Consider the following 20,589-nt stretch of genomic DNA (forward strand, 5'->3'; position numbering starts at 1 on the left):
CACTAAAATTGCCCAGGAGTAAAAAGATTATCCCATTCAGATACTCCTGAAATCATTTAGGCCTTTGCGAAACAAATGTGTGAAAGAAATATTAATTCTGGCGATTACGCAATCGTGGTTGTAAACACTTTCCCATTATGCACTGCATATTTTGAGCTCTCCCAGCAAGCGCTGGAAGCGCATCGTATTGTGAATTGACCGAATTGTGCAATTTTTACATTAATTTGGCAAATAATATGAAACATAATAATACTGGATGATCCATTTAATATGGTAGAGGTGGATTTTATTTAAATTGCTTACCAAAGTAACACACTTAGTATTCCAAAAAACTTTATCACATTATTGGTCCTATAATTAATAAATAGGTTGTTTTTTATTGAATATGATTTTAATAGATTTTTAAAGCTTTTAATGTATTTTTAAAAGTACTTTCTACCTAAAATTGAACAGGTTGTATTAATTGCCATTGAACTGGTATGCAATTAGAGACCTGGCATTGTTAACTCATTTGTCATAGAATGTGCATTCCTCATGGTGGTAGACAAAACAATTTGGATGGTTTTGTGATTGCAATGTAACATTTTCAAGTTTGGTTTATACTGATATTTCAAGAAGTTTAGGCCCATCTATAAAGCAAAATTTTACAACTTTTCTCAAATTTTGGGATAATTTCTCAATTTTGGGCTACAGTGAGGCAAAATTGGGCTACTTTTTGGAAAAACGACCCATCCATATAACAAAGTTGGCCTTGGAAAGAGAGCCATTGAAAAGGCCCAAAATGCGACCGATGCTTGCAGCAAATCCTCTTAGATTGTATAAAATTAATGTTTTGGTTCTCGTCCAGAGGATTTTCAGGAATTGATGAGGGAGGGAGGTTTTTTGGTTGTTTTTTTTTCAATGTAAAATGAGCATTGTCAGTAGTTTTGTCTTTTCCAAAAGCGCTTGAAGAAAGGATGAAGCTTTTTTTTCACATGTGAGATTCTGAGGGATAAACCCCCTAGGGATCCACAAAATGACTTGGAAGCAGTGTTTGAATTAAGGAAAAATAAATGGTTGTCCCACGGACAACCAGGTTACAATTTCTGGTTGTCCATGTAAGTTTTTGGTTGTCCGTACATACAAAGGTCTGTTTTGGCTACAGATTTATGGTTGTCCGATGGACAACCGAATCAATATTTTTGGTTGTCAGGCGACTTTTTAGTTGTCCCGGCGAGCGGACAACCAAAATTTGAACGCTGCTTGGAAGTGATCCTTGTTTTCTAATAAACCATTTAAATTCCCAGAATTTGAGGGAGGGGACGAGAACCAAAACATTATGGTTTGTACCAAAAACTCTGCACCTGTGGTATAACCCAGGTATTACTAAATTCTTATTTATTTCATTCTTCAGACTGACAGTGCATGAAGGTTTGTGCCTAAAAAGCTCACATGGATATCATTTCTTACAAGTGTTGACAGGTAAACAAACAAACACCCACCTGCAGCTTGTTTATTGAGTCTTGCTAATCTCTCAATCCCGTACGGATCTGCTGCCAATGTGTTAAATAACGACTCCATTCCGACCCATCTTCTGTCGTTAAGGATCTGTGCTGCCGCATTACGCAAGTTTTCCTCTTGTTGCTGTTGTGTCATATCCATCTGATGAAACTGCTGGAAAGGTTGCTGCTGATGGTGAGGAGGTGGGAGACCTAAATTCTGGAATGGTTTGAATCCCGCTGCTGAATTTGATGGCGGGATCAATCCCATGGGATCCATTTGTGACATAGGTAGTGGAGGTGGCATCCCGGCATTTGGTGGGAAAGCATTGAGAAAGTTCGACATGGCAGAGGGGTGGAACATATTTGATGGAATGGCCGGTGGGACAAGTGGTGTGTTGGGTGGAGCTGCTGGTGTTGGTGGTAACATAGGATGCCAATTTGTGTAATTATGTCTATTACTGCTTGCCATAGCTGGTCTGTTAGGTGGATGGTGACTATATGTGGTTGGGTTGGTCTGTTTAGCTGAAGAACCAATGCTCAGATTTCCCTGCAAAGGTAACAATAAAAATATGCAAATTAATCAAATATTCATATTTACTGAGTAACAGGCCTGCACATGTATACGTACCTCCCCTCCACGTGCAAAAGTGTAAAAAGGTCCCAAAGTATCCCAATTTGTGAACGTAGTGAGCGAACAAAAATTTTATGCCTGAGTTTAAATTTGTACAAAAGAAAAGCCAATCGCCAGAGTAAATAATGATCCATCATCCTGCCCAGTGGTAGTACTTGAGCCTAAGAGCGTTTCCCCAATCTTGGATCCCCCTCCCCTTTCCTTTACACACACGCTCACCCCTGAATTCCATCATCCTACCCCCATTAGTGGATGGAAGATATTATTTTACAAGAATGGTCAATGATAATGACAATAATGCTATATTTGTTATTCATGTGACTAGTGAAACATTCCCAACTGCTTATCGCAACTGCTCTGCTGGTCCAATCACAATTTCACCAACACCAAATTACCCAACAAGTGTGAATGATCTTGTCACCACTGCCATCAATTCTTCGCCCGTCTCGCCTAAACCCTATGTCTGGGGTATTGTAGGTGGTATTATAGGAGCTTTTGTGACTGCAATTACCTTCGTCATTATAATCATTTTCATGCGAAGGTATTACTCCAAATCAAAACCATCAATTGAGAACATCACCATGACACCATCTTCTAATCAGCAAGCTACATCATCAACTGACCACACTTATATAGCTTATCAAAGAGATACTAAACAAGAACCTTATACTGAACTGAACCAAACTAACATATTGAAATGCCCTGAGCCTACGGGTGTCTCCCTATCTTTTTCAGGCTTTAACTTTTTTCTTGTGTATGAAACTTTCATCAAATGTAATGACTCGACCTGACGAACGGACATTGACCCAGGAGAGTTTGTTGACTTGTTTACTTGCTGTATTTGCACAAGGCGCACATTCCTGATTGTTTGCGTATTTTCGGACTTTCATAAATGAAACCCAAATTATTCCTTTTGTTAGTTAATTGACGCTAATTGCATATAAATTGTCCCATTACTTCTCTTCCTCGTTATTGTGGATGCGTCTGCATTTGTGGTATGCATTATGCAGCGGAAGGTAGACGCATTTCTGCAATGAGGACGGAGAGATGCGGCGACTATGTCGACGCACTTTTGCGTCGCACACTTAAGTCGCCGTTCCCTGATTGGTTGGTGCTGTTGCTGGGTGTCGACTGGCATGTGAGAGGAGCGTGCCATGAGCGTGCGCGTGGGCCAGTCATCCGATGCACCTTCACTTATGATTTGGAGCTTGTTGAGTTAACACATCCATTTGTTTCTGTGCAAAGACGGCTTGACCATTTGTTTAGAGACATGACTTTCAATATAAGCGGCAGTCTCTGTATGGTTAGGATTCGTGTTTTATTAATAAATCGTGTTATTTTGTGATTGTACTTCCATTGTCGTTTTGCTCCATGTTTTCCGTTCTCTGAGTTATTTATCAGGAAATCACGCATCATCCATATACCACACCCTGAGTAAATCATTACAATATCACCATCAACTGGTCATCAGTCACCATCCTCACCACACCTATATAGCATATCAGAAAGGCAGTGAACGTAGTGAGCGAACAAAAATTTTATGCCCGAGTTTAAATTTGTACAAAAGAAAAGCCAATCGCCAGAGTAAATAATGATCCATCATCCTGCCCAGTGGTAGTACTTGAGCCTAAGAGCGTTTCCCCAATCTTGGACCCCCCTCCCCTTTCCTTTACACACACGCTCACCCCTGAATGCCATCCTCCCACCCCCAGGCAAAATTGTTGGTGCCATTCACTGATCCTGCAACCCCACCTACCCCCCCAAAAAACCAAAAAAACAAACAGGGAGAATCCTTTAAAATTCATGAAGCAGGAACCTCCCAGAAATCTTTTCAATTGGTGCATTGTATTGGTTCTTCTCCCGGGTTCTGCTTTGCATAAAGATAGAGACAACTTCTTCACCTTATCCCAAATTTGTTGATGTCAGAGACAAAAAATCTTTCAAATGAATCTAAAAAGTCCAGAAACATCCTAAAATAAGTAGGAATAACATTTTGAAATCATGTGTGCAGAAAGATTGTTGCAAATATAGATTACTATTCGCATTATTAAGTGAATTTTGCTCTAAAGCATCAAAATGTTGATAGTGTGATAATGCGTTCACCTCCTGACTTGTTTTGACAATTTGCACGCATGATTGGTTATTTTTTTTAAATAACTATGTCATTTAATACTTAACATTGTAGGTCACATTATTTTGAAGTATAAGGAAGTACAAACACAAATGTTGTAATTCTTCACCATATTGCCTCAACCAAACTAACATATCACCATCAACTGGTCATCAGTCACCATCCTCTGACCACACCTATATATATATAGCATATCAGAAAGGCACTACACAAGAACCTTACACTGAACTCAACCTCACTAAGAGTAAGAAACCAGATTCAGCAGCAATGTCATTAAGCCCCGACTACCAAAATGAACATGATGAAGAACATGACTATCAAATGCCAGAATTTGAAAATCGGTAAAAAGAAAGCCTACATGAAGATCACTGAAATGAAAGCCTATGTGTACAATTTTTATAATATTTTTATAGCATAACTTGGATGCGTTTACAGTCTTAAATATAAATATAAATGCATTATTCAGGCATGAGAATGATCATCCATGCCTGAAAAAGTGTGTGAAATTGGGTAAAAAGGCCAAAAACGGGCTTAAATTAAAAGAAAGTGCGGAAATTTGGACAACAAAAAGGCCCAAAGGCAGGTTTAAGCCTGAAAATTCTCATGACTGACTATTTTATTGATGAGCCACTGAACCTTTTTAGTAAAGCAATACCTCAAAAAATGATTGTATTCAACGTCTGGGCAGTGTTGCGTCCATGTAGCGTACCAAGGGCTCATATTGAAATACCCTACCACGTTTTCACACAGAAAGAAGGCAGGATTCCCCTCGCTAAGCGCGCGCCTCAGGAAAGCTCGGTCATAAAACGGATGGATTATATGCATTTGTGATACACCCTGCCCAGGATTTTAACAAAAGAAGGCTAGCACAGGAAAGCTGCAGGATGGCGCACACCTTCCTGTGTAAGGGAATTTCAATAGGAGCCCTAAGCATGTACGCAATGCAAGGCGCATGCATGTTTTCTTCTGCACCGCGAGATTTACCTAATTTACCTGTAAACACAAATTGCACACTTGAATGATTTTGTAGCTCAAGTCTAAATGCCAGGTCATTACATTCACAATGTCAGCAATTTTTTTAAGCAACAAAAGCTGTGCCCTAAATACAGGTACTTGTACATGCAGCAAGTCATGCAATATTATTTTAATATCATATCAAAGACGATACTTTGGGTCTTGTCTATGGCATGATATAAAAATTCTTTTGACTTGCTTTATTTATGTGAGAGGAAAATTGTTGGTTACTCAATACTCAGTCACGATACCCACCTTTGATCTAAGACTGTGGAATGGCCCGTATGCATCACCAAACCCAGGTGAAGCAGGTCAGGTCACCCACATTGAGGCATAAGGCATAGTGAACTGTGCACATAAAGCATTGTGCGATAATTCAACTGAGGTACAGCACGTATACAGGAAGAACTTGAGGAGGAAATAGTTTTTAGGATCTTTGGTTAAACTGAATGCTTGTAAATTGTTTTGCACTGGCTTTACGACTCGACAAAACTACCAAAATGGCTGTATCGGTACTTAGGTGCATGATTTTGCTCACTTTATATTCGGTCAAGCCGTTGCACAAGCTGGAGTGTATCAATGGATCACTAATGAAGCAGACATCGGACCGGTTGTAAATGTCTTCTGTTTTGATTATGGTTGTTGTGGTTCTCCTACCTCACACATATGGACATTTAATAACAAAACTCTAGCCATTGATAGAGAGTTGTATCCTGCGGCTGATCCGTCAAGGTACAGTGTAACAGTGGGATTTGCACCATCCAGATTATATGGAAGCACGCTACAGATTAGAAATGCGCTCAAAGAAGACGCTGGTTTGTATACATGTACCGTTACAGTTATGACAGGAGGCAAACCTTCCTATTCCAATGATAGTAGTATTGAAGTCATCATAAATCAGTACCTTCCTCCTGGCTACCCACAATGCAACATTCAGCCATCTACTACTTTGCCTGAAAATACCACTGCTATGTTTGATTGTCTTCCAGGAGAGGCATCACCACCTGTGAACTTGACACTAACTCTTCAAAGACAAGATGGACTTATTGAAGAATTAGGGGATGGAACTGTCGCAAAAATGATCGCCATTGATGACAATAATGCTGTATTTGTTTGTCACATGACCAGTGAAACATTTCCAACTGCTTATCACAACTGTTCTGCTGGTCCTATCACAGTATCAGAATCTGGAATACTACCGACTACTACAAGTCTGAATGATATTGTCACCACTGCTATCAATTCCCAACCTGCCTCAAAGGTTATCCCCTATGTTTGGGGTATTGTAGGTGGTATTATAGGAACTTATGAGATTGCCATTATGTTCATCATATGATATTGATAATCATCTTCATGAAGAGACACTAACCCAAAACAATCAGTTGAGAACATTACCAATCCATGACAACATCTTCCAATCAACTGACCACACCCTATGTCTTATCGAGCAAGAATCTAACGATGCTGATCCTAAATCGCCAAGAATTCAAATTCAACTGCTATGTCAATGATGTCATCCAGTTCAGACTATTAAAAATTATATGATTATGAAAACAGTTTGCTAAAATTAAAGGAAGAGCCTGCATTGTAATTTATCAGACACTTGGATTGATTAAAAAGCTCATGTACAGCCTAATAAGCATCTTCTTTTTTTTAGGTTTTCAATGTATAGGCCTATAACCAGTCCAGACTAATCAAAATTATATGATTATGAAAGCTTGTATTTATAATTTATCAGACACTTGGATTGATTTTAAAAAAAGCTTGTTTACAGCCTAATAAACAACTCATTTTTGGGGGGAGGGGTTTCAATGTATTGTATAGGCCTATATTTTATTGATGCGTCACTGAACATTTGATTTGTTTGTCCTTCTAATCCTAAACTGGAACCAAAATCCTATCACTAAATCCCGCTAATTCTAACTCTAATCTTAATTGCAACCCTAAAGTTAACCAGAATATTGTGTTACTCTCCACTGACTGGCCCAGGCCCATGTTATGAATCATTTTCAGCCACATGGAGGGAAAATCACTTGCCCATGTTTAACACTTGAAGGGGATAAAAAAACTACTTGTATGAGTAAATTAGAACAAAACACACAAACTGAATGGGATTTTTTGGAGGTATCCAAATTTGGGTTTTCTTCTAAGTTGACTTTCATAATTTATCCACTTTTTGTAAATGTTCTTTGCAAATAAAATGGGACATGATCAAGGGAAATGAGTCGCATGTCAGCAATTTTCAATTAGAAATTTTTCACATCATTTTCTGGCAGTTTACAAATACTAGTTTTGATGCAACCCCATCAAAATTGGACATCTGGTTACCAAGTTTATGAGCAATAAATATCAATGGCTGAAAACAATATAAAATAAAAGAATTTGAACACTGTTTTTGCCTATATCTCAAAAACAATATTAGCGACATCCGACCCCGGTCCCCGCATTCATACTTGTCGGTGAACTTTAAAAACACCCCCTTTTGCATCTCATTTCGCGAGGTTTTTAAGGGAAAAATACCCCTTTTTTTAGCGATTTCGCGAATTATTTGCCCTTCGAAAATAACCCTATTTCCCTAAAACGCGAACGATATTTCTAATTATACTCTTTTCTGGCAGAAACGCGTAGGCTGCTCGATGAAAGTACCCTTTTTTCCAATTTCGCGAACACCCCTTTTTTGTGTGTTTCGCGAATCGCGTTTCTTCATCTGAAAACGCCCCTTATTTCGCGAAATTTTCGACGAGCATGAATACCTGCGGATGCACAGAGTGCGGGGACCGGGCATCCGACTCATTCCCCTTGATCATGTCACCAATATGACATTATTTTGTATGTAATTGTAGGTTCATAATATCCATTTACTGTGGATTTGAGGGTGTATTGCACATCATACAACTCACTGTACTCAATCAAATCACATTTTGCAAAACATTTATTAAATTTAAGCTTGTGATATATTCAAATCAACCAACCAATCATAATTAATCATAATTGCAGCTGTCACAGCCAAAATGAAATTACTGAATTTGTCTAGAAATCATTAAGTCCTGGTTCTGCTCTTTGCACTGTATAAAATCCGTCAATTCTATCTATTGGCGAGTAAATTTTCAGTTAACTTTAAAAAGCCATAATGTACAATCTTATAATATTAGTTGGTTACATTTTTTAACCAATTTTTTTATCATTATATTTGTAATGTTTACACATACTCCATTAATTAAGTGAATTTAAGTCCCCCCTAGAGAACTCCATGTTATGGGTTCTATTATTTATTATTTCGGCATTTTGAGTAAAGAATACTAAATTAAATTGGATGAAAGTCATACATTATGGCTTTTTAAAAGGAAACCAGGCTTTCTGATTTTATCAATTTGACTCAATAATGGAATATCATGTGAGATATGGGATATTTTCATAATTTTGATATTTTCTTTCCTTTTCCTGGTCTGGTACATAAAATAAATATTTTGTGGTTTTAAGAGAAACAAGGATTTGTATTTCATTATTTGACTTGTGATATAATTTTCACCACATAGGTAAAGCTTCTATTATTATTTGCATTCATATCAGTTGGGCTATTCCAGTTGAAATCCATACCCCCACCCCGTTAAACATGACCTTAATCTTCCACACATGGAGTGTGAATTTAAAACGGGTTACCTGAATGAGCGACTCAATATGAAATCTACACCCGACCTGTGTGGGAGATTTAGGTCATGTCTTTTTATAGGGGGTGTATGAATTTCAACTGGAATAGCCCAAAATTGTCTGTAGCGACAGTGCAAATAGCAAAAGGTCAAGAGATAATGATGTAATTAAATGCAATGTTTTATTAAATTGCTACTGTCTGACTGATAACTAGGTCACATTGTATGTATTGGTTATTGAGTACTATAGTATCCCGGGTATAGTATAAACACATTGCATCATTGAACACAAACACACACCCCTACACACACACCCCCACCTACTATCTAAACTGAGGACCTTCCACACCTGAAGCTAAGCTCCAAACCATGGACCTACAGGGTCAGAATTTAAGCTTCACAGTGTGAGAATCAATCTTGATTCTTGCAGGATAAATTTGACTTATCATCTACAAACGTTTGCGGGAATCAACAGATTTTTTATTATATTTTACTTTATATTGGCAGCGATACATATAATCTTAAATGCCCTAAGTTGTTGTTTGCAATACACTGGTAGGTAGAAGCCAGGCACTGTGGACTTCCTCGGTTGCTGGATGTCCTCTATTACTCGGGTGTGCATCCTCATTTACAAACATACCCCCACATCCTGCTCAACACCCCCCCCAACACACACACACCCCCACACGCCGCTCAACACACCATAAAGAATTGAATGGACAATTATACAAGCACTCATGCAGCAGCATTTAACCAAAACCTCCATTAACATCCGAGTATTAAAGGCCTATTCAGCAGCAATTTGCTCTTTCGGAAAATTGTACAAATCCTCAAAGTTTATTTTTACACCTTTGTTAGTAGCATACATGTACTAACAACATGTATAGCCTGCTAGCATGCTAGTGGTTAGTTGGAAGCTGTGTGTATTAAAGAAAAAATAGTTCATTTTATATCTAATTGTAATACTCTACTTTAGTAGAGAAATCGGCTAGATTTCATTTGTATCAATACTGCTGTTTTCCTTTGCCAATTATTTTTCATTTCACAAATACCTATGACAATTTTAATGCCTTGTTATAAATACACAATTTTAATTTTGTACAATCACTAGGATAACTGAATGAGCCTTTAAGCATCACACTGCTTGCTATCATAACAGAGTTGAGCAAACATGATATAATATTGCCATTTGAATATTTTGTGAAAAGACTGAAAGCAAATACATCAATCAAATCCTGCATAAAGACATGAAACCATGATTTTGAATTGAAATTTGGTGCAGCCACACAATAACAGATAGGCCTACCTACCAGTTATTTCCTGCTAAATGTGCTTTTTGAAAAACTATTTTTTTTATGATATAGGCCCTATTTCTTACTCAAGACAGTGAAATCAATACCTCTGCCAACTTACTTTTGAAGCACAGACAATGTCCTATTGAATTGACTACGGTACTTTCTATTCTAGAAAGGCAATGGTAAGATTTTTCCACTAAAAGTATAATAGACTCATGAGTTTTACACAAAATGCCCTTCCTTGTTAAAGAAAACTTTTGACTGGGAGTTGAGGAAATCACACCCAGGAGAATTTGAGAGTTTTTAAACATCATTTTCTACCCAGCTTGACTACTATTGCCCCTCTTTGCAGAGCATGCACAGTTGCACCAGTCCCACTTCCTGGTTGCACACACCCAGTCATGTTTTAGATGCTCTCCTCAACTATGGCCAGCCAATCTCCTGAGAGAGGCGGTGCATAGGCTACTGCAATCACTTATTTACAGACAGATGTTCTACCAGAGAAGATCCAAAATTTATCTGGTTTTACCAACTGCTGAAATTGAAGTGCATTCAACTGCACTATAGGAACTGCTGTCAGTTTACAAACCTATGCCTGCTCAGTGAAGCTTAGTATATTTTGTTCAACCTATCAAGCTCTAGGGCCGGCGTCCGGGCGTCGGCACCGTTTTTTGATGTCGACATATCTTGTATCTTGATGTCGACAGTGTGTCGACATACATTTGAGTTCCGAAAAAATACCAGGACTTTTTTTTCATGATTTTAGGAATATTCTAAAAATTTCAACCCAAAAATATCTAGAAACACCGTCGGCAATTTCAGCAGAATCATAGATGGCCGTCTTCGTAGCGAGCACACCGGAAAACAAGGCAAAATACTCCCAAAAGTATGACCCCTGAAGGCAAATAACATGAAAAGTTGGCGAAATAGTAGGTAAAAGATAAGATGGCATTGCATTTTGTTGGAAATACATTGGAAATGGCCAATATTTTAAGTGAAAATGAGCTTGCCTGACAAAGTTTTACTGGGCCATTGCCTGAGCACTATGTCGCCATGGACGAAGTTCTGTCGATATGTTGACATAATTCACTTTGTCGACAGGATTCCGACAGAGGACCTGTCGACGCCTTTATCAAGCTCATTATGTAACTGAGCCACATCAAAATATATATGCCGTTTTCATTGGTGGTTGCACGGCGAGACAAAAACTAATATTATTTACATCATAATCTTGAGGAATCTTGATCCAAAACTGAGCAAATTTGGAAAACAAATCTTCAGATAGGAAATTTCCAGAGATTAAACACTGGTCATTATAATATTAATGTCAGCTTATACTTACAATCATTTCTGACAGTCCTTCCGCAAGTGGTTCATTTGAGCTTCCCGAGCTTACACCACTAGTATCCGAATCACTTGGACTAACACTTCTATGAGGCTCACTGCTGCGAGGCAAGTCTATCGGTGAGAACACATGATCCCAAAGGCTTGATGCCTCCGTTGACGATGATCCAGGGGTGCTCATGCTGGAGACCATGTTTTGACTGACGGGACTATCCATTGATGGTGATGATGACCCCGTTCTGCTGGATTGAAACGACTGCGAGTGAAATGAGTGTGGCGTTGAGGGTAATGCGCCACTGAGATATCGATCTATGTTGCAGAGGGTTATAGCATCTTTTGGGTTGGCACACGACGGGTAGGAACTCCAGGTTGGGGATGATAGTGGAGATTTAGGTAATACTGATAAGTTGGACTCCTTGGCGGGAGTAGATGCTGTTAACTCTTGAAAGAATTGGAAGTTGTTGCTCTTTGTTGGTGTGCCTCTTGAGAGTAAACTGTCAAGTGGTCCTCCTGGAAAGAGTTGAATAAAGAGTTGAATAAAGAGTATTAAACCAATGATTAGATATTTTTAGGAGAAATTGTTATGTTAATTCACCTTTTTGTAACTCCCACAACAAGCCTTTGAGATGTAATCCTAATACATCACGCCGATGCACTCATTGATAACGAACATCATAATGCATGCGGCAAACTACGCAGTAACAATGTGCCAAATGCAAATGCTTATAAATGTATTGTAATTTACCAAAAAGGTGGTTTGGATTATATTATGTTCTGATCTAATATCCGGAATGAGGCGTTAGGGGCTGTGCAATAATTAGGAGCCCCAGGGATGATGGTGGACACTTTAAAAAAAATCTGAAAAGTGTGTGAATCTGGGCTAAAAAACGGGCTGAAAATAAAGAAAAGTGCGGGAATTTGAACTTCATGAAAGCAGGAATTCCTGCAAAAGCAGAAAAACTTACATCCCTGGAGCCCTGGGGGGGGGGGGAGAGGGTCAAATTGGGGGGGGGGCAAGAAATTTTTGGTGAGCCGGAAGGGGGAAAGCAATTTTTGGCCAGCCGAGGGGGGTTAGCGATTTTTGTACGCATTTCATGGGGTGCCTTTTAAATAATAAAATGCTCTAAAGACCATTTAAGGTTTGCAAATTGGGATCCCAAAAATTAGGCATGTGTAAAGGGGCAAAGATTTTTTGGCGGGGAGAGGGGGAAGCAAACGATTTTTGGCGGGCCGAGAGGGGGAGGCAAGCGATTTTTGGCGGGCCGTTCGGAAATTTTACCCCTCCTTATACTTTGGAATCATACACAAGTTGTAGACACTTCAAATATAGTTACCTGTGTACATAATGATTAATAAGTACTAGTTGGCAGCCCGGGTTGGCAGTTCTCGGCTGTCGCGATTACCTGTCACGACAGTTTTTACTAATTTGAACTCAGATGACCCATGGTGACCCCGAAATACCTTGCAAAAATTTGGCTCTAAATGTTGACTGTACCCACCAAGTTTCATGCCATTATGACAGTTTTTTCTAATTTGACCTCAGATGACCTCTGGATGACCTTGTGTGACCTTGACCCACTAACCAATACAAACTTGTTCCGTCTTGGGTCAAGATGCACCCACCCACCAAGTTTGAGGAATGTGCGTCTCCTAGTGTTCGAAAAAAACAACCAGTTTTTACTAATTTGATCTGGATGACCTCAGGTGACCTTGACCCACTAACCAAAACTAACTTGTTCTGTCAAGATGCACCCACCCACCATCTTTTAATTCAGATGGATCTCCATTAATACTTGGGGTTGCAACAGAAGGACATGTCTGATGTTGGTCCTAACATTGTGTTATGATAATCATCCATGTACATATATAAGCCTTCGACTAATAAAACAAGTTATTTTGAGAAATTTGAATAGCCCTTAGCCCCAGGTAATTAGTGTATTTGCAATTATTGGAATGTTGATTTGGCATAAAACTAATCAGATAATAGGGTGGGGAGAACTCTTCAAATGTTAATATCATAAAATATAAAAGGGAAAAAATTACTAGGCGATAGCACATGACTTTACTTTTAAATTTAAAAATTCAAACTGGTTAAAACAAAATCTAATTTCAAATGTGCAAGCAGGTACAAATAAATGGAAAAAATTAAATTTCAACCTGCCATTTCTGCATATCATTAGACAAATATTTACTGAACATCTGTTGCATACTTTAATTGTACCCAGGAATGTTTAAAAATGAGTAAATATGATCACAAATGACACTTTACAGTATTTGCAAATTATAGATCAGGGCTAAGCCCCATTTAATTTGAGTTTTTGGGAGGGGCTCTCATCTGGAGATTTTGGAAAAAGGAGGGAGGGTCTTTCTTTTTTAGCAGTTGTAATCCTTTTTGATATTAAAACGATGCTACTTTCTAAGGGGTAGAAAACTAAAGAACCTCATTGAAGCGATTATGCAGCTTTATTTATTATTTATTTATTTATTTATTTATTAACCATATTTAAACAGGGTAACCTACTCAACAAATATTACAATGTTGATTTTCAGTAGGGCCCTGAGACAAACATATAAAAGCATTAAATACACGTAGATTATACATTATTAAAAACCATAAAAAAATTGAGCTTACATAAATATTACACAGCATTAAAATACCTCATATAAATATTATACAGCATGAAAACCAAGTTTTTGTAATTAAAAATAATTCAAAAGCTACACGAAGTATTTAAAAACATATGACATGTATGAGCTGCAGAATTAGTTGTGCTACAATTTCAGGTCTTCTTTGAGTTTCTTTTTGAATTGCATTAGTGAGTTGACTTGATTTAATATCTTTCAAATAACATTCCATAATACGCTACCTTTGTATTGGAAAGAGCTTTTACCATAATTTGTATTGCACTTTGGAACATATAGATCGCCATTTACACTACCTCTAGTGTTAACAGAATGAATGATATTAACTGGACGAAACAGATCATTGAGGTAGGAGGGTGCAATTTCATTTTTAACTTTTAACATCATACATCCAGTTAAGAAAATAATACGGTCTCTTATATTCATGAAGCCTAAAGTACGTAACATGTCGTTTATATGAGTTCTGTATGGTACACTTAGTATAATTAGCATTGCCGTGTTTTGGAGTTTTTGAAGCTTATTTAAGTTTATTACACTGCAGCTACTCCAAATAGTAATTGCATAATCAAAATGTGGTAAAACCATAGTGTTGTATATAGTAATCAGTGAACTTCTCGGGACAAACGGCTTAACTCTTCTCATGACTGCAAGACTTGTACACACTTTACGACAAATATTGTTGATCTGCTCTTTCCATTTCAAGTTAACATCAATTTGAACACCAAGATATTTAAAACATGTGACATTTTCAATCTCAACATTATTCATATACACTTTAACATGATTAATTTTACTAGTTTTAACAGGTGTACCAAGTAACATAACTTTTGTTTTCTTCACATTTGCTTTCATAAGATTATTATCAAACCATTTACTGAGTGTATTAAGATCTTCATTTATCATCATAATGAATATCTGTAGGTTTAAAATTATACTTGAAAATTAAAAAAGAAAAAATATGGTCCACCTTCAGAAAATAATGGGAGGGGGTCAAGAACCAAAAAATCAATTTTATGCTAATTTTTGGTTTTTATTGCTTGTTTATTTTATCCAATATTTACTCATGTAAACTTAATTTTTTTTTTTTTGCATTTGTCTAATTTTGTCTAATGTTTTGGTTTCACCCGATTCAAATTATGTAACATTTACAACAGCCTCAGTGGTATAACAAAAAAAAGATATAAAATCATGAAATATCCACTCTTGTTTAATATATCAGCTTATTGATATCGGAAGTGTGGTAAGTGCAAATTCCTCATTATTTTCTTGATTTTTCTTTGATCATCAGCACAGCTAAGTAAGAAATGGCATTTCCTACAACTGCTACATTTTGATGTGATGAGTCAAATATTTTAAAATCAACCTAACAAAATTCAGTATGGTATGCGATTTATTCTGTCAAATAACGAAAGAATCTAACAATAAAATCGAGGCTTGTGATTACCTTGAAATTGAATTCTTTATTGCTAGGGAGGGTGAACAACAATACAACTTAAAAATGAATAACTGGATGAGCTGCATTGATTTGATGAGAAAGCCTTGATTGATTCACTTACCCATGTTACCTCCAGTCTCAACATGGTTATCTGTGCTGTAATTAGTTCTTGCTGTGCCATTCATCAGCATGTTCAGACTATTGATGCCTGACATCCCTGCTGTAGAGTTGGCAGGCGGTGACAGTCCAGGTGGGGGTAGAGGCATCCCTGCTTCTCTGCCAGGGTGAGACTTTGTCCCACCACAAAAAGTGTTAATATCCAATGTGTTATCCAGTAATGCGTTGATCTGACGAAATAACTCGTTGCTGTTATTGGAATTGCTGGGCACGTTGTTATTTCGTGCTGCCAGACCAGCTGCTGCAGCAAGGCCTGCAGTGCTGTTTACGAGAGCTTCAAAAGGAGTCGGTTGCTGAGATTGAGTGGATGTCGCTGTTGATGTAGCTGAGCTCCCCGAATCAAAGTGAAATCGTTTTTCCAGCTCACCAAATCGATCGCCAGCTGATTCCGTTTCCGTTCCTCGAACCTGCACAGCAAATAAAAATGCGCAATAGAATCAACATCAGCCGTACATTTTCCTCGACGGAAGTACAAATTCAACTTGCAACATCGCGATATGCATTGCATGTCATGTCATGCAGTGTCATCATTTCATGTTGCACACTGTATGCTCGTGGCAGTCCGCGCTAAATAATGATACAGGTGCATGTACCTGCACATCGCTAATTGATTGCATGTGGGACATTCCCGGCGCTCGTGAACATTCAGGCAGTGTTGCCAGTTTAATTTTCATTGTTTTGGTTTGGCGCTGTTCAAAGTGCATTCACATGCACAGCTGTGATTTGTCAAAAGTTTTTAGTACTAAAGATGGCGCTATTTCATTAAATTGTTGGACCGGATTTTACCTTTAGGTATTCTTTTGCTAATTTTAATTTTAATCTAAGTAGAAGCTTGAAATATCTGTCTATTGTAAAAATATGTCTTGATATATATTTTATTTGACAGTGCTAACTACTGAAGATAATATTAATTGAACAAAAAAAATTGTAATTTGCAAAGGCTTTTTTTTTTTAATTAATCCTTGAAACACTTGCGTTGCTATCTACTATAAAAGGAACGAGAAATACATTTTCCAAAAACATTTTTAATTATAATTTGCAAATGCGCTTTTTAAAGATTAGTTCTGGAAATAGAAATTTAGATTTTCAGTGCTATCTACTATACTGTGATAAACACTGATATAAATACGAATTGCAAAATATTTACAATTGGCAAAGATTCAAGATTTCAACTCTTGATATAAATTTATTTTAACCCTAACACTCGACCCTGCTTTTTGGGATCGGAAGTCAAAGAAGATCCGAAAAAGTCAAGGAGAAGAAGAATTTTTGACTTGGCACCCCCGGGATTCGAACCTTTGACCCCTCGCATGCCAAGCACACGATCACGGACCGGTAGCTACACGGGTTATTGCTGCCCGGCCAGCAATTCCGTCCGCATATAACACTTGGGGTGATTGCGTCATCGCAGACCCTGGGATGCATGCATGCGCAGATTTTTTCATCGTAAGATTTTGTAAGATTTTTGGGGGTTAGGGTTAAAATGCTATCTACTGAAGCTACGAGGGGCGGTCAAAAAGTTCGTAGAACTCGGTATGCTACTTTGTCGCACGGTATTGAATTTGGTCTCATATGAAAGCTTGTTCCTTCAAAACATTACTGCAAAGATATTAGATTTTTGCATCACTGTATGTGGGCAGGACACTCTTCAGAGGAAGCCTACCTCCATGAATTCATAGGTACTACCAGAAGTGAATACAGGGTCATTATGGAAATTTCTCCGAACGGCGGTGAAAACTCAAATGAAATTTAATAATGTACAGTTGCTGTAAATGGTAATGAAGTCCTTGATATTCAACAGCAACGAGATGGTTCTTAGAGTTCAAGAATGGAATGAGCGTCCTTGAAGATCATCCAAGGTCCAAAAGACTTGCTGACGTCACCACTAACGATATACGTGCTGGTACAGTGGCATTGATAATGGATAAAGAGCCAAAAAAGAAAGATGAGATAGCCTCAAAATATGACAACTCTGTTGAATGTGTTTTCAACATTAATCCATTAACATTGGGTATTCCGGGGTGTCTTCTAGATGGGTCCCAGAATCTTAATGTACAAATTTGATACCAATTGACATATTCAGGTCCACACATTCTATACACTTAGAATGAGGACCGAGGCAAGTTTAATCTATATGTGGCTAAAGGTGATAAAACATACATTAATCACTGGAATTACGAGAGCAGAGGAAGCACTTGGATCTCCCACACCTAAGAAGATCATCACTCGGTCACCATAGTACAAGGTCTTCATCGCTGTTTCTGAGATCTAGGGAGAGTCTTGATGACAGATCATTTGCTAAATGAAAGTACAATTATAGGCATATATCATACAATTTTGATAGCAAAATTGAGGCAAGCCATCATGTGAAGAAGGTTGATGGTAGGAATGTGACTGTTCTCGGATTGTGTCCTGAACGCTATTCTTAGTTTGTCAAGTTGCCATTCACGACAGAGGAGTCATTTAACTAAAGTAACCACATTGTGGTTCAGGCATGGCCTCCAGTTAGTGAAACCGATCTTAGAATTTGAAGTCCTACATTCATAATATCAGGTTTGCTGGTGATCAATGCTGGTGAGCCTTCACTGAAGAGTGGCTCAAGGAGCTATCGGAAGACTTCCATTTTGTTGACATAGAAGGTTTCAAGAAAAATTGCGACGGGTGCATTAAGGTTAGTAGTGACCATGCTCAAGAGTGAGATAGAAAGAATTTGGCTAGTACTCTTTCAAGTAGGGGGCCTACCTTGTTCTACGAACTTATTGACCGCCCCTCGTAGTATTGAGTTACAACAGACAAGACCATATTTACAGTGTAATGACAATTGGCTTCAGATTGACACATAAGGGCATCTAACTAATATATCAAACACTAAATAATAGAACATGTATTCGTACTCCAGCAACGTTGGGCGAAAGGTTGGACGAAATTTGGGGTGGGGGAGGGGGAAATAAATTGCATACCCAGTCAATTTACCTCCGTGGGGACAAGTGGACAGTAACCGGTGACAACAGCATTATATAGGCATTATAGCCAGCTAAAATCTTTACAAAAATCAACCGATTTTGATGACATGAATTGCTAACGTTGCTATGCTATCTTCAGTAGATAGCATTGGTTAAATCAAATTCATAGAAATTAAGTTCTTTATTTTTCTTATGTTTATATGACGTGGTATATCGAAAGTAAACACTTTTGGGCAGGATCGTAAATGGAGAAATAGCAAAAAATATGCCCGGGGTGATTTTTTCACAAATTGGGTTTGTTGCAAATTTGTGATGTTAATCATTTGTTTGAAATATTGTCTGAAAGTTTCAGACCGGAATATGGTATCTTGTATTTTTTTGTCAGACATTTTTCAAGATGTCATGTCAATTAGGATGTCAATTGTCAAAAATATTTTTAAAGGCCGATTATATCTCAATTTACAATTTTATAATACCATACCTTACGAATATCTTCGCTTAGGAATGTCCGATTACATTGGGGAAAACGGCGTTAGAAGCTTGAAATCTGTGTCTAATACAAAATATGTCTTGACAAATATTTTATTTGACAGTGCTATCTACTGAAGATAACATTAATTGAACCCCAAAGCAGTTTTAATTGTAATTTGCAAAGGCTTAAAAAACAACAAAAAAACAACAACATTTTAATGGGGTTTTTTTTTTAATTATTTTTGAAACACTTGCGATTCTATCTATTGAAGGTATTAAAGATACATTAATTTGCAAAAGCGCTTTTTAAGATGCAATTCTGGAAATAGAAATTTACATTTTCAGTGCTATCTACTGATAACACGAATTGCAAAATATTTGCAATTGGCAAAGATTCAATATTTTGATATAAATTTTATTTTAACATGCTATCTACTGAAACTAGTATTGAGTTACAACAGACAAGTTCATATTTACAGTGTAATTGACGCTTTGTCTACAGAATGACACAAAAGGGCATCTAACTATCACACCCTAAATAACAGAACATGTATTCGTACTCCAGCAACGTTGGGCGAAATGTTGGGCGAAATGTCACCCAATTTTCTTGCAATGTATTTCAAATTCACATAATAGGCCTGATCGTTTAAATACACTTTCTTTTATATTTCTCAGTATTTCTTCCGGTTCTTCTGTTCAGTTTTCCGGATGGGATACTATAACAACAGAGTCCAAAAGGAGTGTTTCGTGAATATTACAGCTGCATGCCCACCCAGTAAATCGTTTCCCTTTGAACTCCTTTGGGGTGGGGGAGGGGGGCACCTACCAGTAAATTTCCCTCCGTGGGGACAAGTGGACAGTGACCCGGTGACAACAGCATATGCCTAAGTTATAGCCAGTTAAAATCTTTACAAAAATCACCAATTGTGATGACACGCATTTGCTAACGTTGCTATGCTATCTTCAGTAGATAGCATTGGTTAATTCATAGAAATAAAGTTCTTTATTTTTTCTCATATTTATGTGACGTGGTATATCAAAAGGAGACACTTTTGGGCAGGATCGTAAATGGAGAAATAGCAAAAAACCAGCTTGGGTGATTTTTTCACAAATTGGTTTTGTTGCAAATTTGTGATGTTTAAAATAATTGTCTGATGGTATCAGAGTTTCAGACCGGAATATAACTGGAATCTTGTATTTTTTTCAGACATTTTTCAAGATGTCAATTAGGATGTCAATTGTCAAAAATATTTTTAAAGGCCAATATCTCAATTTACAATTTTATAATACCAAAACTTACGAATTCGATATCTTCGCTTAGGAAAACGACGTTGTGGAGCAAAATATGTAGAAGCTT

General features: G+C 37.6%; 1 protein-coding gene across 2 annotated transcripts in view; it reads right to left on the reverse strand.

The window, feature by feature from the left end:
- The window catches only part of LOC140142082 (uncharacterized), a 68,314-nt gene that overhangs the window by 43,430 nt on the left and 4,295 nt on the right, over positions 1-20,589 (reverse strand). For both annotated transcript variants that reach the window (XM_072164034.1, XM_072164033.1), the window contains exons 2-4: positions 15,743-16,205; positions 11,542-12,053; positions 1,482-2,028 (exon numbers count right to left, since the gene is read on the reverse strand). In XM_072164034.1, the coding sequence (XP_072020135.1) occupies positions 1,482-2,028; positions 11,542-12,053; positions 15,743-16,205 (1,522 nt within the window). The remainder of the gene's footprint in view (positions 1-1,481; positions 2,029-11,541; positions 12,054-15,742; positions 16,206-20,589) is intronic.

The sequence above is a fragment of the Amphiura filiformis genome, chromosome 20, assembly GCF_039555335.1.
Source record: "Amphiura filiformis chromosome 20, Afil_fr2py, whole genome shotgun sequence".
NCBI lineage: Eukaryota > Metazoa > Echinodermata > Ophiuroidea > Amphilepidida > Amphiuridae > Amphiura > Amphiura filiformis.